This window comes from Typopeltis vanoorti, chromosome 16 (assembly GCF_054136105.1).
Source record: "Typopeltis vanoorti isolate ZY-2024b chromosome 16, IOZ_Tvanoo_1.0, whole genome shotgun sequence".
Classification (NCBI taxonomy): Eukaryota; Metazoa; Arthropoda; class Arachnida; order Uropygi; family Thelyphonidae; genus Typopeltis; species Typopeltis vanoorti.
Window position 1 is genome coordinate 44,078,927 of NC_143564.1, and position 26,222 is coordinate 44,105,148.

Below are 26,222 nucleotides of genomic sequence, written 5' to 3' on the forward strand. Positions count from 1 at the left end.
TGTTTAGCTAGTTTTACACAGTGTTTAGCTTTCTTAAATTTGTCTCTGTATTCTCGAAGAGCACAAACTGACTTATTTGCCAGGAACTTTTGATATGCTTTCTTCTTTTCTTCACTGCCTCTAACTTCCTGTGTCCCCCATGGAGTTCTGATTTTCCTATCCTTGCAGACAACCTCACCACATGCCTCTCTGGCTGAATCAGTCAAGGTTTTCTTCAAGGCTTGCCACTGAATCTCTAAAGTTTGGTTCCTGTTCTCAAACTCTTTCATTTTTTCTTCAATAATCTTTGTGTATTTTAGTCTACAGTTCACATTTGAGAGCTGCTCAACTTTTATTCGCTTAAAAACTTTCTTACATGTTATTCTTTTCAATATGAAATTCAATTTTATCCTGCTCGAGACTAAATAGTGATCACTTCCAATTTCAAATCCTCTATACACCCTGGTGTCCTGCACCAGGGAGAAAACATCACTATCAACAATAACATAGTCAATGAGACTTTTCTTATTCCTTGCCTCTTCTCTCCATGTGAATTTGTGCACATTTTTATGTTGGAACATGGTGTTAGTAATAACCAGTCCATGTCCTGAGCAGAAATCCAACAAATGTTTGCCATTATTATTAGCTTTGCTCTTTTCTCCAAATTTTCCCAAGATATTTTTGTATGTCTGACAATCATTTCCTACTCTGCTATTTAGATCCCCAACAAGGACCAACTTTTCCTTTTTCATTGTGTCAGATGCTTTCTCTAAATTCTCAAAAAATTCCTCCACTTCTACTTTAGTAGAGCCTTCTGTGGGACCATAGGCACAAATAAGTCTCATTGTCCAGTTCCCCATTCTGATATTTGCCCACATCACTCTACTTGAGATTGCCTGCCATTCAAGATTAGCTTCGTATTTAGTGTTGAATACAATAGCTACTCCTTCTTTTCCTTGATTGTCATGGCCTAAATATAACATTTTGCATTTATTGCTCAGAAAGATCTCACCAGTTTTTGTCTTGTGATTGTTGGAAGTTTTTCCACTTGGTTATAGTACAAATTAAAGATACCAAGAAATTTAACAAATACATTATTCCTTCATCTATTAGTTCTTTTCATTCAATATTCAAATAACTCTGCATGTATTAGAAGGATACCATTGTATATATACCTAAACTATCTTTCAATCTTCTCAATAACCTCCTGATATTCATCCTTACGTACTCCTTATGTCCACTTAAATCATTTGTCTCCCATGACCACCACTAATTCTCTTGCTCGTTTCCTCATGTCCAGTGCCTTCAGTCATCCCTATTATGTCGATCTGGTACTTATCTAATTCCTCAGCTAGCGCCATTTCTTTGCAATTCAGGCTTCTTATGTTGATAGTACCGATCTTTAACTCTGGTGATGTTGAGTTGGGGTGTTTTTCAGATTTGTTCCAGTAGCTGACTTTTCGCTGTTGGCCCTGGTTCCCTGGTGAAAACAACGGGGGCCTTGTTTAACCGGGCGACACCCCAGCTGGCATAAAATTTTTTCATGTTGTACCATCATTTTGTAATTTGGTTTAAGCCAATAAGAATTATAATTTAGTCGGCTAAATCCCAAATTGCCAGCCCATCCTCGTTCATTCAGTATCCAGGTAGATATCCTGGTCGGTTGTCCGCATTCCTTTAAAGGCTATGTGGAGGTCTCCTCTCAGTTATACAGCTTTGACCCTTACTAAAAGCAGCACAGAAGCTGCAGTATATAAGTAGTGCTTTTTTTTTTTTTTTGCTTGGGTAGAAAGTAAAATTATACTTCATCATCAAATTCCTGCCATGTACCCTCAAGGGGTGTACAGGATATGACAGTACTACATGAAAAAATTACATCATTACTAACTTCCTATCTACAATTTTCCTCCAAATCAGTCTGTTACTTGTCAAGACTCCAACATTATCAGATCTTATATTTCTATCGTCTAAGGCACTTTGTACCGTATCAATCCACCTATATCTTGGTCTTCCTCTGGGTCGTTTTCCTGCCAACCTGGCAGAGAACACTTGTTTTGCTAATCTTTCCTCTCCCATTCTATTTAAGTGACCATACCATCTGAGATTAGCTCTGCTAACGCATTCCTGGATGCTGACAATGTCAAGTTCTTTCCTAATATCCTCATTTTTAATATGATATTGCCATTGATGCCATCTGTTCACGCCTCTAATCTTTCTCAGGACTCTCATATCTGCGGTCTCTAGTCTTTGGTCAAGTGTTTTACTTCTGACCCAGCTCTCAGATCCATAAGTTAAAATTGGTTTGAACACAGTCTTGTATACAGCTAATTTAGTGTTCCGACTAATTTCTTTCTTATTCCATATGAATTTATTCAATTGACTTCCCACGATACCAGCTTTGCTGATTCTGTTGTCTATTTCTATATTTAGTTTACCATCTTCAGCAAAAATTGTGCCCAAGTAGCTGAAATGTTTTACTTGTTCCACAGGTTCTCCATTCACAACACAGTTGACATTTTCAATGATTCTGCCTATTTTCATTGTCTTTGTCTTTTTATTGCTGACCTTCATACCATATCTATTACAACAGCTATTCAATTTAGTCAGAGAATCTTGCAGACTTGTAGCGGATTTATTTAGAAGTATAACATCATCCGCATAAAGCAAAGAGATGACATTAACATCTCCAATTTTGATATCAGGTTTAATACCACATTCCTTCATAATGTGATCCATATAGATAATGAATAACAGAGGGGATAATGTACATCCTTGTCTCACACCAGATTTAACATTAAACCATCTTCCTGTACTTCCTTCAATTCTAACTGCTGACTCACAACTCAAATAAAGACTAAGTATTGCTTGATATAATGCCCCATTGACACCATATAACTGCAGCGTACTGAATAGCTTCTCTCTTGGCACCTTGTCATATGCCTTTTCCAAATCGACAAAACTTAAATACAGATCTTTGTTATATTCCCATGCTTTCTCGACTATTTGTCGTAAAGTGAAGATCTGATCCTGACAGCCTCTATTTGGCCTGAATCCAGCTTGTTCTTCACCAAGCTTTTCTTCCACAATTCTTCTCAACCGTTTCTCAAGTATACTTGCATAGATCTTGCCAGGAACACTCAGTAGGGAAATACCTCTGTAATTCTCACATTCGGTTTTATTTCCCTTTTTATATATGGGTACTATGAGAGCTCTACTCCAATCATCGGGAATTCGTCCCTCTGTCCAGGCTTTCTGAACTATGCAGTGCAGCCACTGTAAGACTTTTATACCACCATACTTCAGCATTTCTGGTCGAATATCATCTACTCCTGCTGCCTTTCCACATTTCAAGCCTTTGATGGCTTTTTCTACTTCAAGTATGGATATGTATTCCTGACTGCATGCCTGGTCAGTGTTTTTTATCACTGTGCTGTCATCACTGCTTGTTTCATTTAGCAGTTTTTCAAAGTAATTACTCCATACTTCAAGGATATCTTTTTCTCCTGTTTTCATTTCACCTTTATCATCTCTAATTCCTTTTACAGCACTCTTTCCTCCATTCCTAAGCTTCTTCAACAACCTCCAGAATATTTTGCCACCTTCTTGATATTTATTTTCTATATTCTTGCCAAAGTCCTCCCATGACTTTTGTTTAGCTAGTTTTACACACTGTTTAGCTTTCTTACATTTGTCTCTGTATTCTGTAAGAGTAAAAGCTGACTTATTTGCCAGGAACTTTTGATATGCTTTCTTCTTTTCCTTCACTGCCTCTTTAACTTCCTGTGTCCACCAGAGAGTTCTGATTTTTTTTTATCTTTGCACACAACCTCACCACATGCCTCTCTGGCAGAATCAATCAATGTTTCCTTCAGAGTTTACCACTGAATCTCCAAGGTTTGATTCCTGTTCTCAAACTCTTTCATTTTCTTTTCAATAATATTTCTGTATTTTAGTCTACAGTTTACATCTGAGAGCTGCTCAACTTTTATTCGCTTTAAAACTTTCTTACATGTTATTCTTTTCAATATGAAATTCAATTTTATCCTGCTCAAGACTAAATAGTGATCACTTCCAATTTCAAATCCTCTGTACACTCTGGTGTCCTGCACCAGGGAGAAAACATCACTATCAACAATAACATAGTCAATGAGACTTTTCTTATTCCTAGCCTCTTCTCTCCATGTGAATTTGTGCACATTTTTATGTTGGAACATGGTGTTAGTAATAACCAGTCCATGTCCTGAGCAGAAATCCAACAGATATTTGCCATTATTATTAGCTTTGCTCTTTTCTCCAAATTTTCCCAAAATATTTTTGTATGTCTCACAATCATTTCCTACTCTGCTATTTAGATCCCCAACAAGGACCAACTTTTCCTTTTTCATTGTGTCAGTTGCTTTTTCTAAAGCCTCAAAAAATTCCTCCACTTCTACCTTAGTAGAACCTTCTGTGGGACCATAGGCACAAATAAGTCTCATTGTCCAGTTCCCCATTCTCATATTTGCCCACATTACTCTACTTGAGACTGACTGCCATTCAAGAAGATTAGCCTCGTATTTTGTGTTGAATACTATGGCTACTCCTTCTTTTCCTTGATTGTTATTGCCTGAATATAACATTTTGTATTTATTGCTCAGAAAGATCTCACCAGTTTTGGTCTTTTTTGTTTCAGTCACCCCTATTATGTCGATCTGGTACTTATCTAATTCCTCAGCTAGCTCCATTTCTTTGCCATTCAGGCTTCTTACGTTGTTAGTACCGATCTTTAACTCTGGTGATGTTGAGTTGGGGTTTGTTTTCAGATTTGTTCCAGTAGCTGACTTTTCGCTGTTCGCCCTGGTTCCCTGGCGGAAACAACGGGGGCCTTGTTTAACCGGGCGACGCCCCAGTTGGTCGGCTAAATCCCAAATTGCCAGCCCATCCTCGTTCGTTCAGTATCAAAGTAGATACCCAACAGGGTGCACCACGAGAAGGTGAGGATTGGACATTAGGTCAGAAGCCCTGGTCGGTTCTCCGCATTCCTTTAAAGGCTATGTGGAGGTCTCCTCTCAGTTATACAGCTTTGACCCTTAAGCACCCCAATTATACTTCATGAAATTATATTCTTTTTTGATTCAGTTATGATTAAATTTAACACATGAAACATTTGAACTAGGCTACTTTTACAAGTAATTTGATTGAAATCATCTGCTTCTATGTACAAGACAGATGACTTCATATCAAATTACCTTGGTATCTCAATGCACAGCACATTCTTTATGGGAAGAGAAATCTTTATTGAGGTTAATCAGTAGGAATTAGATCCACAGAGATAATGAGAGCTAAATCAATGTAGAAGTCATTTTCCACATACAAGTAACAAAATTGTATATGTGATCATAGTATTAAAATAATCTGGATGAGAAAGAGTTATATCAAGTTTTTATGCTCTTTGTTATAAAATAAAAGGTAAATTACACTTGACAAGAAATTATATTCTTATTTTTATCCTTCAACCAAGCATCAGCAAACAAAACATTATTTCTACATTGATTTAGCCTTTTCAGTACCTCTATGTTCCCACCAATGGGGCTTCAAAGGTTGAAATTGGTCTCGTCGTCGTCTAGTAGCATCCTCTAGCAAGAGGGGTGCAGCAGATGAGCAGCTCTTCTCCATTTCTCTCTGTCGCCTCCATCATTCTTAAACCAGTCCATTTGAGGTTGAAATTGGTCTTCCTATCTGATATGTTGGTCATAGACCTACATGTCAGATGATGCTGATAGAAAGCGTGATGTGCATTACAAGATACTACAGCGATTTGATATGAAGTCATTTGCTTCTCTATACAGATAGCCTTATACCTCCATAGCTCAGTCAATATAGACAAAGCCCTTTGGTAAGAAAGACCTAGGTTCAATTCCTGTCAGTGATGTGAGGAACCTTTATCGTCTCTGTCAACAAAGGTGAGTTAGCAGTCTCATACGGAAAAAAAAAAAATGTGCTACCTTACTTTTCGGATACCCCTTGTAGAATGTAGTTCTTTTAATATACGGCAAGATGATGCCTGAGACAAGACAAGGATAATGATGCATTATCAGTTTTTTTGGAAGTCTTGCCTGTGCTTTACAAATTCAAAGAGGATTATTCACATAGCTGATTGGGTGGTGTACATCAGTGAAATGAGTGAAAGTTCATGTTGAAGAATCATAAGCACTTCTAGATTGTCAAATCTCATTAGGTAATCTCGGTTCAGGAAAAGACATTTGATTTTCATTCTGAATCTTTCCCCATTTGTTTCATTGAGTAACAGATATACATACTTTATTGTTCACGTAATTGATTGTGCAGTGCAAGTATTTTAATGCTGTCTAATCTTGACAGGAATTTGGGATTTTGCAGTCATTTAATGAATATTTTTAACTAGTAGTAAAAATAAACATCACATGGTTACCTTCAAAGCCTCACTTGAAACTGGCTTCATTCATTCCCCTAAGTAAAACACCTTCTCAGTTCGCAGCGTGGATAAGAATGAAAGGATTAAACTTGCAGGATTAAAGAATCTTTAATCCTGCAAGTTAGCTTACCAGGGGCAGGCTGGAAGATCAGCTGCATGGAAGAACAAAAAATACATCTGCATTCAGATGCTCATTCAGGTCTAGCAGACCATGCTTTGGCTACTATACACATAATTAAAAGAGAAACCCTAGGCTCCCTTGCCGCAAGGTTAGAAGTGAAAGAATTTTTTTTTAGAATATGCAAATGTCCTTAAAACCAAGTTAATTTAAATAAATATGTGGATGCATTAAACTTTCAAAATATGTGAAACATTAATTCTTAGGAATCCTAGAGGTACCCTACATATTTAGGAGTCTAGCCTTGTGTCTATTAAGTTTTACTTTTTTGTGTTGGTTGCTTTTGTATGTTATAATTATCTTTTACTCTCTGAAGATATGTGATTGAGATTAAATACCAGAGGAATTAACATCAGTTTTAGCTTAAACACATGAATGTTTCACATAAATGACAGCTGACTAAAGTTAGCATAGTCTGGTGCTGAGTAGCAGAGTGGGGGAAAAAAAAGTTAGTTTTTTAAAAAAATCAAGAATGAATTGTTTCCATGTATGAATTCAACATAACAATACTATTGGTGAAAAAGCTCAAAAACATTATTTAGTCTCAAATACTTCAAATTTGAGACTAAATAACAAAATCTGAAGCTATTTTGAAGAAACAGGGGGAAAAAATCAGAATGCCAAGAAGATAGGCATTTCAAAAAAGAAGATGCTTACTAAACAGTAAGTGTATCTATAAATAATATAGCAGAAAGTCATGTACGCTGCTTGGAAAGAATTCAACAGACACCCCATGGGAAAGTGCATTATGCCATGTAATGAGTCAAGTTTGTAGTCAGTATAAATTTGAGGAATATGATGTTCCCAATTCTGAGCAACTGTGTCTAGGTGAAATGGCTACAAGCAGGGAACTGATGGAGTTTGAACAGATGTTGTTGATAGTCCTGCAACATGGCGTCAAATCGTTCACAAATTGGGCCATCCCAAGTCAACAATCAGTGGTACAGTGGATGGCTCGCCAGACCTCACTGTAGGGTGCTAGGAAGGTTGATATGTAAAAAACCGCCATTTGTTGGCTGATGCATTGAATGCAGAGTTCCAGGCATTGTCTAGAACAGGAATCTGCACAAAAACATTCAGAACCAACGCTAACAACATGGGTTTGCATGGTAAGACTGCAATATGCAAACCCCACATGCAGTGTCACCTTCAGTGGTTCAAAGAGCATGTACAGCGGGACATTGAAGTTTGGAAAGCTGTGTTATGGAGCGATGAATCACACTACGTCCTCTACCAAGCAGATGCCCAGTGAATGTCTCTTACCAGAGTGCGTAACCCTAACTATGAAATTCGGAGGTGGTGGTGTGATAGTATGGTTCTGGTTTGACCTCGGACCTGTTTGTGGCACCACGAACATTGAACTCCTAGAGGTATCTGAATATTCTGGACAATGCAATGCCATAAGACTGCTGCTGTAACTGCATGGTTTGTGTACATGAATGTCACGACACTTGATTGGTCTTCAGAGCCCTGATCTTAACCCTATTGAACATCTGTGGGATGAATTGGAGGGTTGGATCAGGTCAAGGGATAGCCACCCCACAACGGTCCAGGAGCTCATTACATGCCTACAAGAATGGTCCAAAATTCCAACTGATCGCTACTATACGTTTGTATGCCCTGTAGGACTGCTATAGTCACTGCAGCGAAAGAAAATCCCACATCTTGTTAAGGTGGGTACCATGGTGTCTGTTGACTTCTTTCCAAGCAATGTGTAAAAATAGCTCAAATGTTTTGTAGCCAGCAGCCAAAAGAAAAAAAAACCCTGAAGATTCTGGAAATAATATAAAGTTATTTAAAAAAGAAAAAAAAAATCAATCATAATAACTGATGAAATAAAATAATTAAATGAGGTAACCAGCAATAGATCATGAATATGTTTTGCAATCTAAATGAAAAACAATTCATGCTTCTTTTCAAATGCAACTTATAAAAAAGTTTACCATACTTTTTTCCAAATTCCACATTAGAACAGTATTCTCAGTTGAATAATTTCCAGCAGAATTCAACAGGTAAGAAAAATTATTCATGATAAACCTGATGAAGTAAAAATGCAAGTCCACATGAAAAGAGGATTTTGATCAATACCATTTTTATACTTCAGTATAGTCAAAAATCAAGGGAGTATAACAAACAAGATTTTGTAGATCTGCAAAGGCATATAACAAAAGGGAAAAACTAACATTTAAGCATGATGGATATGATATTTCCACCTGAAATATAACTGTGTCAGGTCAACATGGAAGTGAGGATGCCCAAATATTCTCAGAATGGTATAAATTAAAGACCAAGAGAACTATTTAAGACATTAACAAAATATATTTTTTGTAATAACTTTATTTAACATGAAATATATACAATAACCAAGGCCTATTTGTGTTCATCAGTTGTTGTCAGGCTCTTCATCTTCACTTTCTGAGTAACTAACAAGGGTACCAAGAATAGCTGTTCCTGCTGTTGCAGGATTATTTTTCTTTTTAAGTTTTACAAGGCTCTCCAACTTTTGTTTTGTGGGTGTCTCCAATTTGGTTCCCTAGATAAATATAAAAATATATACACATTCATTATTACTACAATGCTCACTCTTCTGCTGTATGAATTATTCCAAAACATTAGAACTGCTCCCAACTTATTACTAAATATATTCTAGTTGATATACCCAAATTTTAGCATGCAAGTAAATATAAGCTACCAGGTTTGGTAACCAACATTTATAGTGACTTGTGCATAACAATATTTAAATTCTTAAAGGACACCCAATTCTAAAGATTAGGATATTCAACAATAACCCAGATATGCTATTTGTTAGAGCTGAATCAGAATAAGCTAATGCCTTTTTATTCCCGTATATAGGGAGTAGGCAAGGCCGTTTTAGCCCTATCTAACTTTTGGAGACAGTGGTTCAATCTCCACTGGTACCCAATTAGAGATAGCTGGCCCAAGGCTATCACTAATTAAGCAGCATGCAGTGAAGAGAGACGGCTCAACAAGTGCCGCCACCTCGTTGTCCCTAACGCTCGTATTTAATATTGGCTCTGCGGTCGATTTTCTTGAGTTTACGGGACGAAAAACCAGAGTTTCCAGGAGAAAAAACCCACTTGCCCGTGCCAGAGATCAATTAACTCAGGAATCGGTCTAAAAAAGGCTTAGAAAAATTTCTTCTAGTTGCCGACTAGATTCGAAACCAAGACGTCCTCCTTCGTGCAGTCAAACACCACATCCACTGAGCTATAAAGTATTATTTTATAAAAAAGATATTTATTAACTGGCTTACATTTCACTGGATTTCAAATGCGTGTTATAGTTTACATGTGACAGTAAGTGAGACGATTCAAATTGTAATGGACAAAAGTTAGTCCTAATATGGCACCCTCTAATATTGTAAAAAAAAAAAAAAAAAAAAAAAAAAAGTAGTAATATAACATCTTATAGATCTTAAGATAGCAGTCTCCCAAATTTTTGGCAAATTAATGCAACCATACTTGTTCATGTTAGGAGAATTCTTTACAGCCATGGGCTGACTCTAAAAATAATCTCTGATCTGTAACGACTTCTAAATGGCATATTGATTTTCTTCCATCTAATCCTGTGTGAAGGGGTGTCCAAAACAAAACGTGGTCTGCCAGTCCTGACTTACCATAATAATGATAATGAATGTATTTTTTATGTCCTCCAAGGAGGATGTTAACAGATCTTCCTGTAGGCCACGTTACAAGGAACTTCATAACACTCCAAGGTATGCTAGAGGATGGAGTTTATCCTTAGGAGAGCAGATCAAGGTTGCTAATTTAACATATGGTTTTTGAATGTGGTGTGAAAGCCACGTTTTATTAGTATTTTGGCTATCTTTTCTGTTGTACCTCTGTAATGTATTGTTCTTGTGAATTAGAAGAGGGAAAGTAATGGGGCTATGTAGTATTTTATTTATTTTGTAGGAATTGTAGCCATTGGCCAAGAAAGTATGGTGCAGATATTTGACTTCTGTGGAAAGAGCTGTATCATTAGAACAAATCGCTCTGGCTCTGTGTGTTTTTAAAATACCATACTTGTTGGGATGGCTGGTTTGAAATCTAGCAAAATATAAGCTAGTTAATAGCCATCTTTTTTATAAAATAATTAGTTTGGTGTTAATACCATTAAAATAAGTTATAACATTCAACACCTAAGCTTATCTATTAGAGAGCTATAAAGAATAACCATTATTATTAATCTCTTAACAATTTTCCTCAAAATTAGTCTACATACATTACTAATATTGTCGTTTCTAACATTTCGTTCTTCTAAGGCATATTTCTGACTGAATCAATCCACCTTGACCTTCCTCTGGGTCTTTTTCTCTCTATCTTTAATATGATTCTGGCATTGATGTCATCTGTTTGGACCCTTATTCTTCTCAGAACTCTATTATCTGTGGTCTCTAGTCTTTAATGAAGTGCTTTATTTCTAACCTCTCTCACATCCATAACTTAAAACTGGTTTGAACAATGTCTTATATACTGCTAGTTTGGTGTCTTGACTAATTTCTCTTTTATTCTGTATAACTTTATTCAACTGGCTCCCCCCGCCCCCAATACCAGCTTATTCCGTTGTCTATTTTCAAATATAATTTGCCTTCTTCACTAAAAAAATGTGCTTACAAAGCTGAAATGTTTTACTTGTTTTGTAGGTTCCTGCCTATTTTCATAGTTTTGATCTTTTGATTGCTGATTTTCATGCAAATTTGTTACAGCTGTTATTCAGTTCAAGAGAATTCTGGAGACTTGCACAGGATGTGTGTTGGATTACATTATCTGTGTAAAGTAAAGAGCTATGTTTGACATCTTTGATTCTAATATTAGGTTTAATGCCACTTTCTTTCATAATATGCTCCATATAGATGATGTGCATCCTTTTCTTACTCCTGATTTTACATCAAACTATCTTCCTATATATCTTTCAATTGCAACTGCAGACTTACAACTGAAATATAGACTATGTACTGCTCTGTATAATATTCCATATACCACATATTGCAGTGTTTTGAAAAGCTTATCTCTGGTCACCTTGTTTATGACTTTTCCTGATCTTTATAACCTAAAATCCCCCTGTAATTCTCAAATTGAGTAGTTTTATTCCCTTCTTTTATAGATGGGAACTATGAGAGCTCTACTCCAGTCATCTGGAATTCAACCCCTTCTGAATTATTCAATGTAGTCACTGTTTATGTTACTTACTACGAGGGGGGGACTGAAAAGTTCTGCTAAACACCTAGAACAAAAAATAATTAATTTTGTCTTATATACAGCCATACTTACTTTTCCTGAAGTGCTAGTGCTCTTGGGGTCCTTATATTAGCCCTAATTTTGAGGGGCCCCACTAGAGCCTTGTAGAACCTTGTTGCGATATATAAGCAGGGCCATACTTGCCTGTGCAAGTATGGCCCTGCTTATATATCATATTGAAAAAGAAAAATAACAAATTATAACAATTTGATGAAACAGTGGTTAAAGGGTTTTAAGATATTCTGTCATGACTATGCTATTGCCAGTAGGAACTTTTTCATTATTCAAGTCTTGGTTCTCCTACAAGTGTGCAGGGCAGTTTAGAGTAAAAATGATTCAAGATAACCTAATTTTCTGTAAACTTCAACCTTAGTTTTCTACATGTACTGAAGTAAAACCATAAATCAATCCTTCAAAAAATAAATGTGGGAAACTTGCTGCGTTTCCAATGTATTCTGATCCCTCACCAGCATTCTTGGTCACACATTCTGTCCACTGGGATGAGAATTTTTTTCCTGTAACATCAAAAAGCTGATTTTCTGCTGGCATCATACTTTTCCTTGAACTACTAAATGGATAAACAAGAAAAGTCTCCTCTGCAATACCCCACTTCCCATAATTTTCTCCCAGTGAAAGAAATCAATATTTTCTGCTGCAGTGTTCCTCTTGTCCTCAAATCCTACAACTTCAAAAATTACTCCCATCTTAAATCCCCCTTTTACATTTTCTTATTCTATTGGCTTATATATTGCATAGAAATTAGCCCATATTCAAATCTGTATCATTCTCATCTCACTCTACAAAATAATGGAGAAACTTATTAAACTGATTCATGCTGCTTCAATATGAATTCTACTACAGCAGCAAACTTCTTTCCTTTAGCCCTCAGTATGTATTTTGCAACTGTTTCTGATCACTAACAATTTTTAAATGTGAGTTAGCCTACAGAAGTAGAAACATAAACATCCTAATCTTGTTTGCCATGCACTGCAACCAATGGATTTGAAAAGGGAATCTTGATGGTCTGCTTGTCTCCAAGTCTCATAGTCCAAGAACAGGACTATGAGACTTGGCTTGTTGTAGTGTTGTTATAACAGGATAACCCTGATATTCCCCTTCCATGTGCATTTATTAGTTATTAGATCAATGCCATCCACACATGGATGTTAGATTTGGCACCAGTGAACTTCACCTACTTGTGGTTGGGAATCACTGTGCTGAATCTAAAATTTCACTTAGTATGAATTCATCCTCAAAGCTCAGTTATTGTGCTCTCACAGATACCCAACCATGCAGAAATATTATATATGAGTCATTTGTTAACAGAAGAGTACAGAAAATGTCAAACACATATAATTATTTACCGTCACTTGTCCATGCAACAGATAAATGACCAAGAGGGAAAATGTCACATCTCTTCTTTATTCAGAAGGATTTAAAAAGTAGCAGGATTTTCCAAAATAGAACACTAAGTTCAAGTCATGTAGAAACATGTCCATAACATGCATTGGTTAATACTGATCCCACAAATATAAAATGTTATTTCATTTGCTTGTCATTCAAACACATTAATAAGATCAAAACATAATGGTATCACTTTTGAAAACACTTTAAAATGATCTTACTAAACAAGAACCCTCTAGTGAAAAAATCGACACCATCTCCATTGGTTCGATTATCGTCGTGACGAGGGGAATCCTTATACAAGGTTTTTCAACTGAAGGTGAGTTAGCTGATCTCATATGAAAGTTGCAGAATTTTTTTCTCTGGAAACTCAGGTTTTTCATCCTGCATACAGATAAATTGGCCTTTAGAACACAATTACAGACAAAAAAAATACTGTTGTTGGTAGTAGTGGAGAGGGTAAGATGTATTTAGCAAAGTACAGTAGATAGTGTCCTCCTGCAGACTCCCTGGAATTGTCACGTAATAGTAATCTCCACAAAAAAAAAAAAAAAAAAAAAAAAAAAAAAAAAAAAAAACCCGATACCTCTCTATCCACTGAAGTAAAAGAAAACAAATGTCACCATCATATCAGATATAATATGAATTTTTCTTGAAGGGAATCCTTATACAAGGTTTTTCAACTGAAGGTGAGTTAGCTGATCTCATGAAAGTTGCAGGATTTTTTTCTCTGGAAACTCAGGTTTTTCATCCTGCATACAGATAAATTGGCCTTTAGAACACAATTACAGACAAAAAAAATGAAAGTATGAATGGTCATCTCCTCTGAAGAGGAGATGACCATTCATACTTCCCAAAATCAAATAGAAAAATCTCAAGCCAGTCAAAAATAAGCCCTCAACCTCTTCGAAACTGAATATCTACAAAGCCAAAAGAATAGGTATTTTACAAGAAACCTATTTTGAATTCTACCAGAAAATTACTGACAATATGAAAGTCCTCCTGTAGAAACATAGTTTCTACAGGAGACATATCTAAAACCCAGTGAGAAGCTGCCATCCTTGTGGGAAACCAAACCTTATTTCAGCATGTCCAACTTAATATCACTAGATGCTGTAGCCTCTCAGAGGGAATCCTTATTACAATATGTTCCATACAATTATCTGGTCAGACAAGTGGTTAGTTTACCTGCTCTCCAACCAACAGAATGGGTGTTTGAATTCTGTCATGGAAGTTTGTGACTGTCTTTAGGTGAAAGATGAATTTCATCACTGGTGTGAGACCAATATCATGCTTATTGAAGGACAAAGTGGCATGTTTAGTCTCTAGAGCAGGGTTTCTGGACTATGTAAAAATAAAAAATTACAATACTTATTTATTTATTATTATTCGTGACACCTCCAAGGAATCTGAAGACTTTTCGCGGGGGAAACACCTATTGTGTATATATATATATATAAATGGGGAAAAAATCCCTAGCCACGGTACAAATGTACTATAGGTTTAGTAGTAAACACATTAAAAAAAAAAAAAAAAAAATCTGATATTACAACTTCTCCTATATCTGTACAGAACATTTTTTTTTTCCTTCCATCCAAAAAAGGTTATAAATTTATATTATATTTGTATTGTGGATGCACTAAGGATTTTTTTATATTTTATACATAGTCCAGAAACCCCACTCTTGGACCCTATAACAGAACCCTTTCAAGCCACTTCAGATCCCCATTAAATGTAACAGTGAAATGTATCTTCTGCTAAAGGACAATCATCCAATTGTAAACATCCATGTCAGAACTTGAAACTGTAACCTGATGGTTGGAGAATGGGTATATTAGCCAGGCCAGCAACAATTGGACAATACTGTGTGGAGTAGTAGAAGCAATGGGAGAGGCCAAACTTTTAAATGTATGCTTGATGATATAGACCTATTCTGAAAAATGTAAGCAATACCCTCACAAATACCACAAGCAACTGCTACCCTGCCAGTTGAAGACAACATATATAGGAACAATGAGCTCCTTTGCAGAAACCAAAGTTTAAAATTATCCTTCCTGGAATACCTTTTCACTGAAGAATATAATTCCATTATTCTATGGAGTCATTTCAGTTCGAGTATGAAATCAGAACTTTTACTTAAATATAAAGAGCCAATAGGCTTCATTTCAGCGATATAAACATTTAAATTAAGGGGATATCAAATCCCACATCGGTTCAAAACCGAATAAGAAACTCAAAGATTGGAATCAGAGAGTTTCATGCCGAATGTAGTAAACTATAAAAATATCGGTGATTACTAGTGTGAGCTAATGCAAGTAGTACGTAGTACGATACAGGCAACTCGCAGCAAAGGTGGTAAAGTTCTGATTGCTATTCTTGGTATTTTCCATAATGTAAAAACACATTTCCTAGGAAATGTATGCTGTTATTACATTATGGCGGGAGGTCACTACCCAAACCGGTTTCAGCCTTTTTTTGAGGCTTCATCAGTGAGTAGCTAGACCAAATTAATACCAAAGGGTATAGCGAAAAGAACTTATATACTCTGCTATACGAGTTGTCAAACAGGTGCACCCATTAAGTTACTTAAATATAAAGAGCCAATAGGCTTCATTTCGGCGATATAAACATTATTTAAATTAAGGGGATATCAAATCCCACATTGTTTCAAAACCAAATAAGAAACTCAAAGATTGGAATCAGAGTTTCATGTCGAATATAGTAAACTATAAAAATATCGGTGATTACTAGCGTGAGCTAATGCAAGTAGTCCTAGTATGTAGTACGATACCGAGCAAAGGTGGTAAAGTTCTGATCGCTATTCTTGGTATTTTCCATAATGTAAAAACACATTTCCTAGGAAATGTATGCTGTTATTACATTATGGTGGGAGGTCACTACCCAGACCGGTTTCAGCCTTCATCAGTGAGTAGCTAGACCAAATTAATACCAAAGGGTATAGTGAAAAGAACTTATATGCTCTGCTATACGAGTTGTCAAACAGGTGCACCCAGGGATTTGATATCCCCTTAATTTAAATAAAATAAGAATTTTATTTCATACTTTATCTAGGTAATTTTTGAAATGCCTAAGTATTGTATAGAATAACTAAATAGTTCTCATTAAAGTATATAACAATAATTATTGATCTGCTTATAAGTTTTGTACATTAAAATGAACATGATTTCATTTTCATAAATCTGTTTATGCACATAAACTGTTATGACATTTTGAATTGCTTTCTTTTCACACAAACATTTTGTAATCTAACATCTTTACTTGAATATACATTTCACAAACCCTAACCTCTACCAGTTGATTGTACTGTAAATACTGTTTAAAGAGACTTTTCCTGGCAACACTTCTTCAGGAGGAAAACAGTTTTTACTACAAACACCAAATTGTGACCTTGTATATAACTGCATTCCTAGTCTATAAAATCCATTGTCAGTTTTATCAATATAACAGCTTGTACATAGTAAAAAAATTTAACCAAATTTAGGGTAAATGAGAACTGGATCTCTAGTAAATGCCAGTTTTAAGGTGCCAAATGTTATCCCAACTGAATAGACTACCTTTCTTTGTCAAGTACATTAAGGTTCTCAACAGCTCAAAATTTAACATGCCAATAAATTTATGAAAACTTGCTTAACTGTTTTTGGAGGTTTGACTGATAATGTACCTTCTACATTTGATGGATTTGGTATCCTGTTTTACTGATTTTATTACCTAAATATTCAACTTCTTTCAAGAAAAACTGGCAGCATTTAAAACACTTGAAAGATAAATTTGCTTCATCTAATCTCTTTAAATATATGGCTATTCCCCAAACAAATCTGATAAGACAGAAATATTATGGCAGAATTTCTTGTATCTTGTGGTAACCTACATAGTATTTCTGCTATCTAATAAAAAATGCAAAGTACTTTCTGTCTACTTTCTTCAGAGGAATTTCAAAATAGCCAAAATTTAGATCTAGTTTTGTAAAATACTATTCTCCTTCCAGCAAGATCAATAATTCCTCAATCTTACAGAGCGAGAAATCAATGGGTTTAAATTATTGGGGATAATCCTCTGACTGTTCTTGTAGAGTAGTCAGAGGATTATCCGAATTAGCATAAGAAGCTAATGCTATATTAAACTTTTCAGGAATTGATGCCTTTAGCTACAATCAGTACTTTGATATTTCTGTTCTTGCCAATATATTAGAATTGTAATTACAGTTATCCCTTGCCTTGCGTCGAGGTTCCGTTCCATAAGGCAGGACATAAATCGATACATTAAACCAACAGAGTTATAGGGGTTAGGGACTTAACAGTAATAAGTATGCTGTCATTTTAATTTTTAAACCTTATTATAAAACTTACTGTGCATTACTGCCACTATAAAACAGGAGAATAATCACCCAAATCTTCCTCCACAATCACATTTTCATTATCTTCCCTATGTGAAGGGCCAGGCTGTGACTCTTCTGGTGTAATATATTTGTTTTTTTTGATGAAAATATCTGATGTGCTTTGCTTATTCCTCTGCTTCTTTTCATCATAAATTTGTTTATAGCAAGCAAATGCATCATATACTTTCCTTTCTACTAATAAGTAGCATTCAACATTGGGATCTATGTCTTCAACCATTGCTAACTGCAGAGAACATTTCTGCAAGATGCTGAAGAGACTTAGTGGTTATGGTCATAGTGCTAAGAGGTATTCAATTTTTGGTTCAGGATTTCTATGAATGATGGAAGTAGCTTTTCCAATCACTGATAGGACCTTGTCATAGCTTCGTCACTGTCGTTGAACTTGCAACTCCGTTTCAAGATCAATTCCTCGCCTCTTTTTCTGTGATTCCTCACTAGGTTTTTTAATTGGGTGTGTAGGGGCCATGTTGCACAAAATGTCACGAGATATTTAACGATAAATACACAAATAACCTATTTTTCAAACACAAAATCAACAGAGGAACTATTGAAGTCGCTTGCTGACTGCTGAGGGAGGTCTGCTGAATGCGCTATTGCCACTGCATTGTTGCTAAATAAAAACCTTTTTACTTTATGCTTGCTTGCATCTTGTTTGAAAGTATAGTCGAAGATGTTATTTATTCCATTATGGAATGATGGACGTATCTTCGAAAAGACGTAACTTGAACGGACGACTGTATTTCTGAATTTTCTTATACTCCCAGATTTCTTATGTTGGTAATTAAATTTATCCCTAATACAACAGTCTTTAGGAAAATGTGATCTATTGCATTTAAAACATATCCTTCTTGAGATGATTTATTCTTGCAAATTCGATTTTCAAGAGAAAGACTGATTATCTGTAGAAGGATTCTTGGATATTCTTAAGCAAGCTATCATCGTGAACAGAAGTTCCTGTCCCTTCACAATTGGTCTCTGCTGTCTTTCCTATTTATTCACTAAGAAATATTAGAGGCACTAAAAATATTTTTAGTGCCTCTAATTCTCCCATATCTTGTGACTCAGATTCTGGAACATCTTTAGTTACAGTCTTAGAAATTTCTTTTTGAAAAGATGAGAATATACTAATGTTCAACTTCATATACGGACTTCCAGTAGCAAGGGCTGCTCTTAAGGAATACAATGGGTTCCCAACTGTGTTATCTCTAAATGGCAAGTTTTTATTGATGTACTAATGTCTGTGAAAAGCTAGATTTTTATTGTATCTGAATATTTTGTTGATCACCTTGTTCAAAATAATGTACTCCAAGCTGTAGAATGCAATCCTGAAACTGCACATATCACAAGTTCTAAAATAACTCAGACAGATGCCACTAAGTGTTAACATTCATATCATCTGTAAGAAATAGAGCATTGTCAGCCTGAGAATGAGAGTCCAGCTGGATCCAATGAACAATAAGATTGATGTCAATAGGTAACATAAACAGTTAACATTGTCAGCCTGATAAATAATGTAACCATTCTACCAGAAATAACACAACTGTGGCCACCCTATATTTAATAATACTATCCAATTTTAGAAAGTCTCAAACATTCACTATTTACAAGTACTATTTATGAATTACTTACTTCAGTTAGGATATCAGTTGATTTTGTCACTTGTTTTTTTTCTACCTTTTTCTTTTTCAGATTAGCATCATCATCACCACCAACAATTCTTTTCAATGGCTCACCTTTATATGTACCATATAAAGAGCTAATAAAAATACACAATATTATATACATATATATTTACTGACACTTTATATCATTTCATAAATATATTATACTGTATTCAATTAACATTAAAACAAATGATAATGTCATACAAAAGGCTGTAAAATCTATAACATGCTGTCTTCTTTCTTTTTAACGTACTTATCAAATGTCAACTCATCAGTATGTATATATATATATATATATGTCCGTGTAGTTAGCCTAGTGGCTATGCGCTTCGCAAGCATATGCCTGAGGAAGGAGTGTCCTAGGTTCGATTCCCATTGATGACATGAGTTTAAGGATCTTCCTCAGCCATAGCCAAGTTAGCCGATCTTGGGTGTGGACAGCAGGGTTTTCCCCCCAGTTTATCTGGAATTTTTCATCCCACAAGCAGGCAAACCAGCCCCATGAACACACACAGATACAGTCAGGAATACTTAAAACAATCCATCCAGCCATAGGTCTGAATTGTCAGCTATGCCAGTACCGAGCCCGGATAAAAATGGCGGGGGGGGGGGGGGGGGGGGGGGATTGAGGTGGTACCATACCTCCCCGTAAAAGGGACTCAGGGCCATTGAATCAGTATATATAACATGTTATATATGAAATTACCATTAAAAAGTTATTCTTTTTATTCATAATCAGTTTCACCTTGTAGAAACATATGAAAAAACAGTATTGTACTTCAAAGAGTCGTCAGTTTCTAACAAAGGGAAATTAGGAAAGATCAAAGCAGAAATATGGAAAGTGCAATATAAAGCAACTGACTCTATATTAATGTATTCTGCAAATTATGTATACATAAAAGCAAGTCAATGATATTCTGATAACTATTCAGTTTTTTTAGTGGAACAGACTTGAATGTCATTCTGGCTAGTCCCTCTCCTTTTAACTTCAACTGAAACTATATGACAGTGGTGTTCAACCTTTTTTACTATGCAAGCTACTTTTCTATAAAAAGTTATTCGGCGATTTACTCTCTTATATAGATCATGTTCCCCCAACCTGATATCTGCTTACGCACAAATAAACAACTAAAAACTTTATTCGTGTATTTAAAAATTTATTTATCACTTAATTATTTTAATACAAAAAAAAAAAATATATATATATATTGGAATAAAATATTTCTCTATTTTGGAAAACCCAAGTTAGAAAAAACAACAGATTGATTACAAACTCACAAGTTACAGGAAATGCTGGTTGATTAAAAAAAAAAAAAGTTAATGTGAAATTTGGCATTGTTTGAGCCTTGCAATATTTTCATAGTCAAGTTGATATGAAGAAGTGGCCAATCGCAGACAATCATCCAAACGATCATTTGTAATTTGGTTTCTTAATTGATTTTTATGAAGGTCATATTTGAAAAAGCAAATTCTGACAAGTATGTTGATCCAAAACACGACAGAATTTTTCACGTGCATACTTCCAAATGACAACTATTCTGAATGTTTATTATCTCAAGTTCTAATTCAGCTTGGTTTATATCAAACGGCCCACTAATTTTATTTGAAATTTCTGTGATGTTCAAGTTTTCTTGAAATGGATTATTGATAAAAGATACAATCATTTCAGTTTTATTAAAATCTTTAAATCTTGAATTTATTTCTTCCTCAACTAATTCTATTTTACGAATAATCTAAATTCGCAGTCATTTATATTTTTCTTTAATAAAAGTATTGTTGGAAAGTTTTTATTGAACTTAACATGCCAAATTTTTATCTCTACCTTGTAACTCTAAATTTAAATTGCTTAATTTCATACAGAAATCTACTAAAAATGATAAGTGTAACAACCATCTTTTATCACTCAATCGTGGATAAATATCTTCTTTTTCATCAAGAAAATTTTTTATATCGTTAATTAATACAAGAAATCTTTCTAAAAATTGACTTCTGCTGAGCCAACGAACATTATTGTACAACAGAAGTTCCTTATCATCATCTGCCTGCAATTTAAATAACCACCGTTGCAGGGATTTTCCTCGAACAGAATTTACAATTTTAAATATAATATCCAAAACATCTTTTGTGTTTAATCTTTTACTACACAGTACTTGTTGGTCAATAATACAGTGGTACATTAAAAAATCTGGATATTTGTCATCGTTTTTACATAATGAAATGAAGCATGATTTATTACCTATCATTGCAGGAGCACCATCAGTAGTAATAGATACAAGTTTAAAAAGCGAAAGTTTGTGTTGCTTCACAAATTCATCAAATGCCGAAAAAATGTCTTCTCCCCTAGTCCTTCCCAATAATGGTATAATTTTCAAAAGTTTTTCTTTACTTGAATAATCTTGAAATACCATGTGAATAAATACCATTAACTGAGCAATATCAGTGAAGTTGTTTGATTCATCAAATTGTAATGAAAACACAACACACTGGTGAATGTCTGACATTAACCTGGCCTGGAAACTTTTCTCTGGCAATTGGAACTCTTCCTTTTGGCAATTTGAGACCTTGTCTGTGGCCTAGAAGTAGTCTCTCTAGCGTGGTCTCGAACCGAGACGCTCCTTTCTAGAAGTGGGAAACTCCTCTCTCAAGCAACGTGGACCCAGGTAGTCTCTCTGACGGGGACTCTGGACTGGGCAGCCTCCTTTCTGACAGCAATTCTGGAACCAGGACCCTTTCTAGTTTGGCAACCCCCAAAGAATCAGTATGAGTCTTTCATCTTAAGTTTCAAGTTCGGCATGCCTTTTGTTCTCCTCCGCTTTCTTTTGATTGTAAGTTGCTGGCCATCGGAAAGTTGTTTGAACTCTTTCTGACTGACTTCGGAGATGTTTACACTTAGAGCCTGCAAGCCTTTCTCATACAAGTTTCAATAACAATCTTTCTAATGCCGCCATATACAGCTTCGGCGACAAAAACATTGCCTTTGTTTTTAACACTAACATATTCTTATTAAAGTCGTATATACAGCTAGCTTCAAAAGAGTTATTTACAAAAACATCTAATCGATGTAACGTGCTTTGGAATATTTAATATTTAAGCTACAATCGAGTGTTTACACTTTGCTTATAATCGTATTCACCCGGCTCGCTGTTTGACTTCCACTGATCCAAATTAATTCGTTTACCCGGATTTATAAGAAAATTACTGATTTCACAATTTTAACGAAAAATAAATAAACAATAGCAATACACTTAAAGCGAATTAAAAATAATACAAAATATTATGTTTTCAGTTTTAATTAAATTTGTAAGTAAGGAGGAATACACAGGAGATCGGCCAAAAATTGCTCCGTGATTGACCGGTTGAACACCCCTGCTATATGATATATAGTTTCAGGTTACATTATTCAAGCTAATTTCAGGTAGCAATGTTCACTAAAATCTACAAGATCGATAAGATCACTTAAATTTGAGTTAATTTTACTGTTAAGTAATGAAAGCTTAATTTTTAAAAACTGAAAAGAAAGTAAATTTCATATGGGATTGTACAATAAATATCTAGTGTGGACAGAATATTTACTGAAAAAAGATATTTTCAAGAAATGATAACTACCACAGCAATCAAAATCAAGTTTATGATGATATTTGTGCTGTAACTTCTTTTTACTATCCTGCTCACGAAATATTCAATTGCATTGAATATTTGGACTCCAAAAGCAGTTTTTACATCAGAAATCATATCAACACAACCTTTCTGTATTATCCACATCACAATTGTATCTGGCTTCATAATGGAGGGTCAACTAACTGCCTACCAGGAGGCAATTAAAAAAAAAAAAAGACAACAGGTATATTTGTAAATTTATTATGCGTAAATTGTTTGTTTGTATATCCATTCTCCAACTAACAGGCTACATGTTTGAATCCACCATGGACATAGATGTTTCAGAGTGTGATTGTCTTTAAGTGGGGGATAAATTTCATTGCCCAGTGTGAAACTACCATCCTGATTATTAGATGCCTGAAATGACTTAAAAAGAGATTCCATGTTTGATCTCTAGAGCAGGTTTCCCAGATTATGTAAAAAATAGATACAAGAAAATGATATAAAATTAATTAAAAATAGAAAAACCCATAGCCTATCCACAGTACTAATGTACTGTAGGTTTCCAACTATTTATGTTGTGGGACTGATTTATGGTTTATTGGCACAAGGACAATGGTCCACACTGCACCATATAAAAGGTTACAGCAGTACACGAAGTATTAGATGCCAGGTGGCATATTATGTGCTTAATAGAATTATCGCTCCTGAAGGATAAGTGACTTTCTCACATTTTATTTGAGAATATTAGGTTAACTTGTAGTTTTTGTTTTATACAGGTGTGAGATTAAGAGAGCCTAGTTAGTTTGTAAGTAAACTTTTTTTTTTTTTGTTTAAATATGATACTGTCAGCACGGCATCAATGCGTGAACGAGCAATAGCACAAAGACCATGTTGGACAATTTGAATTTGTGGGATTTTATTCAGTGCAGTGTGTGTGAAATGTATTCATCGAGAAAATTAAAGGATATGTGGAAAGAGTGTGTATTTAGGTGTTTCAAAAGTGAGTGTCTGTTAGGTGACGAGAATGCAGCAAATATTAGTAGCGTGGATAGTACTAACATGATAAGATGGAAAATTTATGTTATGAAAATCGAATGAGTGGCCATGGAAATAGAGGAGAACGAAATAGACATTAATAAAGAAATTTTGAATGTTATACTTTGTAGGACAAAGTGTGAAACTTAAAAGATTAGTGGGGTTGAAAAGAGAACCAGGTGATCCGAAGGAATAATGGAGAATAATAAAGACCAACTGAACAAACAAGAAAAACAAGTTAAAGAGAAAATTAGGTACAGAGACTCAATGATCAGGGGAGTACTTAATAAAAATGTGACAAAATTGTGTTTTCTGGATGCAAAAATTCAGGATATTAGTCACACCATACTGATGCAAAAAGGTAAGCCGAAAGAAATGATTGGTTGGTAAAAATGATTTGAGAGGCGAGAAGTATTCTATGAGGGAGGATGTAAAGGAGGTAAAACTGAAGAGCAAAAAGGTGAAGATTGCAAGTCTCCTACCATGCTATGATAGAGGCGAACTGAGGAGAAGAGCATTCATAGCTAATGACTATATGTAATTGTGCAGAAGAAATGATGTAGGATTTGTGGTCAAGCGTATGGTTTGATAGAAAAAAGGATCTGTATAATGCTGATGGACTGCATGTAAATAGTTTTGGTTTTAGATGTCTAGAGACAGCTTTGTTCACCGAGCATGCTGAAGTTCAAATTCAGGGAAACTTAAGCAATTAGGGTGGAAGCAAGTCAGTTTGTATGAAGGAAATGAAGCAAGTGAGTGTGCAAATGACCAAGTGAGGAGTTTAATCTCTCAAGCAAAAATATTGAATAGGGTGGTCAATTCAGAAAGTAAAGGTGGGGGCTAAAGGGATGCTACAATTTCTGTATACTAATGCCAGAAGTATCAGGAACAAGAGGAAGGAGTTTTGGACATTGGTTAGTGCAACCTTGCCAAAAGTTATAGGCAGTTGTGAGATTAAGGCCAGTATGGCAAAATATACAGTTGGTTATTGCTATAGGCCAGGAGGTTCCACAGATGATCTGGAAGACATATTGCCAAATTAGTACAGTGAGTACAGGCTGAGTGATTATTATGGGGGACTTCAACTATGGAGATATAGACTCGAAGGAAGAATGATCACATGGCAGGAAGGAAAAAGAATTTATAAATCTAGTAAGAGATAATTATTTAAAGTAGCATGTGATAGAGGGTCTAGGGGTGGGAGAGTATTAGACCTGGTCATAGGATCAGAAGAGGTATTCATAACCAAGGTTATAAATACCTCTGTTGATTGGTGAAAGTAACTGCATGGTCTTGACTTGGGAGACTGTAAAACATGAGGAACATTCTGTCATGAAGGGGGTATATGTGGAACTAAAAGGTGATTATGACAAGCTTAGGAAGAAGCTTAAATCTCTGCCATGGCATAAAACACTGCAGGGCAAGGATGTTAGTAGTGCACGGGATATAGTTAAGGGTCATCTAGAGGAAGCAATATTAAATTATAATAAGGAGGGTTAATCAGATAAGAGTTAGATGAATGAGTAATATTATTAAGCATGAAATGCAGAAGAAGACAATGCTGTGGAGGAGTATATATAAGGAGAAAAGTTCCCATCAAACTCTTGAAAGCTCAGGCAAGAAAGGTGACCAAGGAAGGCAAAATCAGATTATGAGAAGAATCTAGCCAAGAAGGAAATCTCAAAAAGTTCTTTCATTATGTGGCAAGTAAAAGGAAGAATGACTATGAAAGAGTAACCTTAGTGAGTGATGATGGTCAAGAGGAAACAGAAACATATAAAATAGTTGAGTAACCACTTTGCAAGGGTATATCATTCTATGAGGTTACTGCTCTAACATATTTGATGACAGACAGTGATGTGGGAAGAGAAGCAGATGAATTAGAGGTTCTTAAGATATTGCAGAATTTCAATGTAAATATAGGTGTGGGATTAGATGGGATATCCCTCGTCTTAGAACCTCCCTTGCATAAGGGAAATTCTAAGACTGCAGTACAAAATTATAGACCAATCGGAATCCCAGGTGTGGTGGTAAAGGTGCTAGAAAAATTGGCCCAAAAGAGAATTCAAGAATGGGTAGATAAAAATATGATACTGTATAGTTGTTGAAGGTTTTCCACTTGGTTATAATATAAATTAAAGATGCCAAGAAATTATATTCTTGGTTTGATCCTTTATCCGAGTGTAAGCAAACAAAGTTTGTGTATGAAGTAACTTCACTGGGCAACTTATACATAGTCTAATGACTTCAC

General features: G+C 35.3%; 1 protein-coding gene across 1 annotated transcript in view; it reads right to left on the reverse strand.

Moving 5' to 3' along the window:
* Positions 1 to 8,909: 8,909 nt before the first annotated feature.
* LOC150097981 (splicing factor YJU2) overlaps positions 8,910 to 26,222 on the reverse strand; it is a 135,449-nt gene continuing 118,136 nt past the window's right edge. Inside the window, exons 6-7 of the mRNA XM_090406410.1 lie at positions 19,302 to 19,428; positions 8,910 to 9,123 (exon numbers count right to left, since the gene is read on the reverse strand). Of these exons, the coding sequence (XP_090262536.1) occupies positions 8,974 to 9,123; positions 19,302 to 19,428 (277 nt within the window). The 3' untranslated portion in view covers positions 8,910 to 8,973. The remainder of the gene's footprint in view (positions 9,124 to 19,301; positions 19,429 to 26,222) is intronic.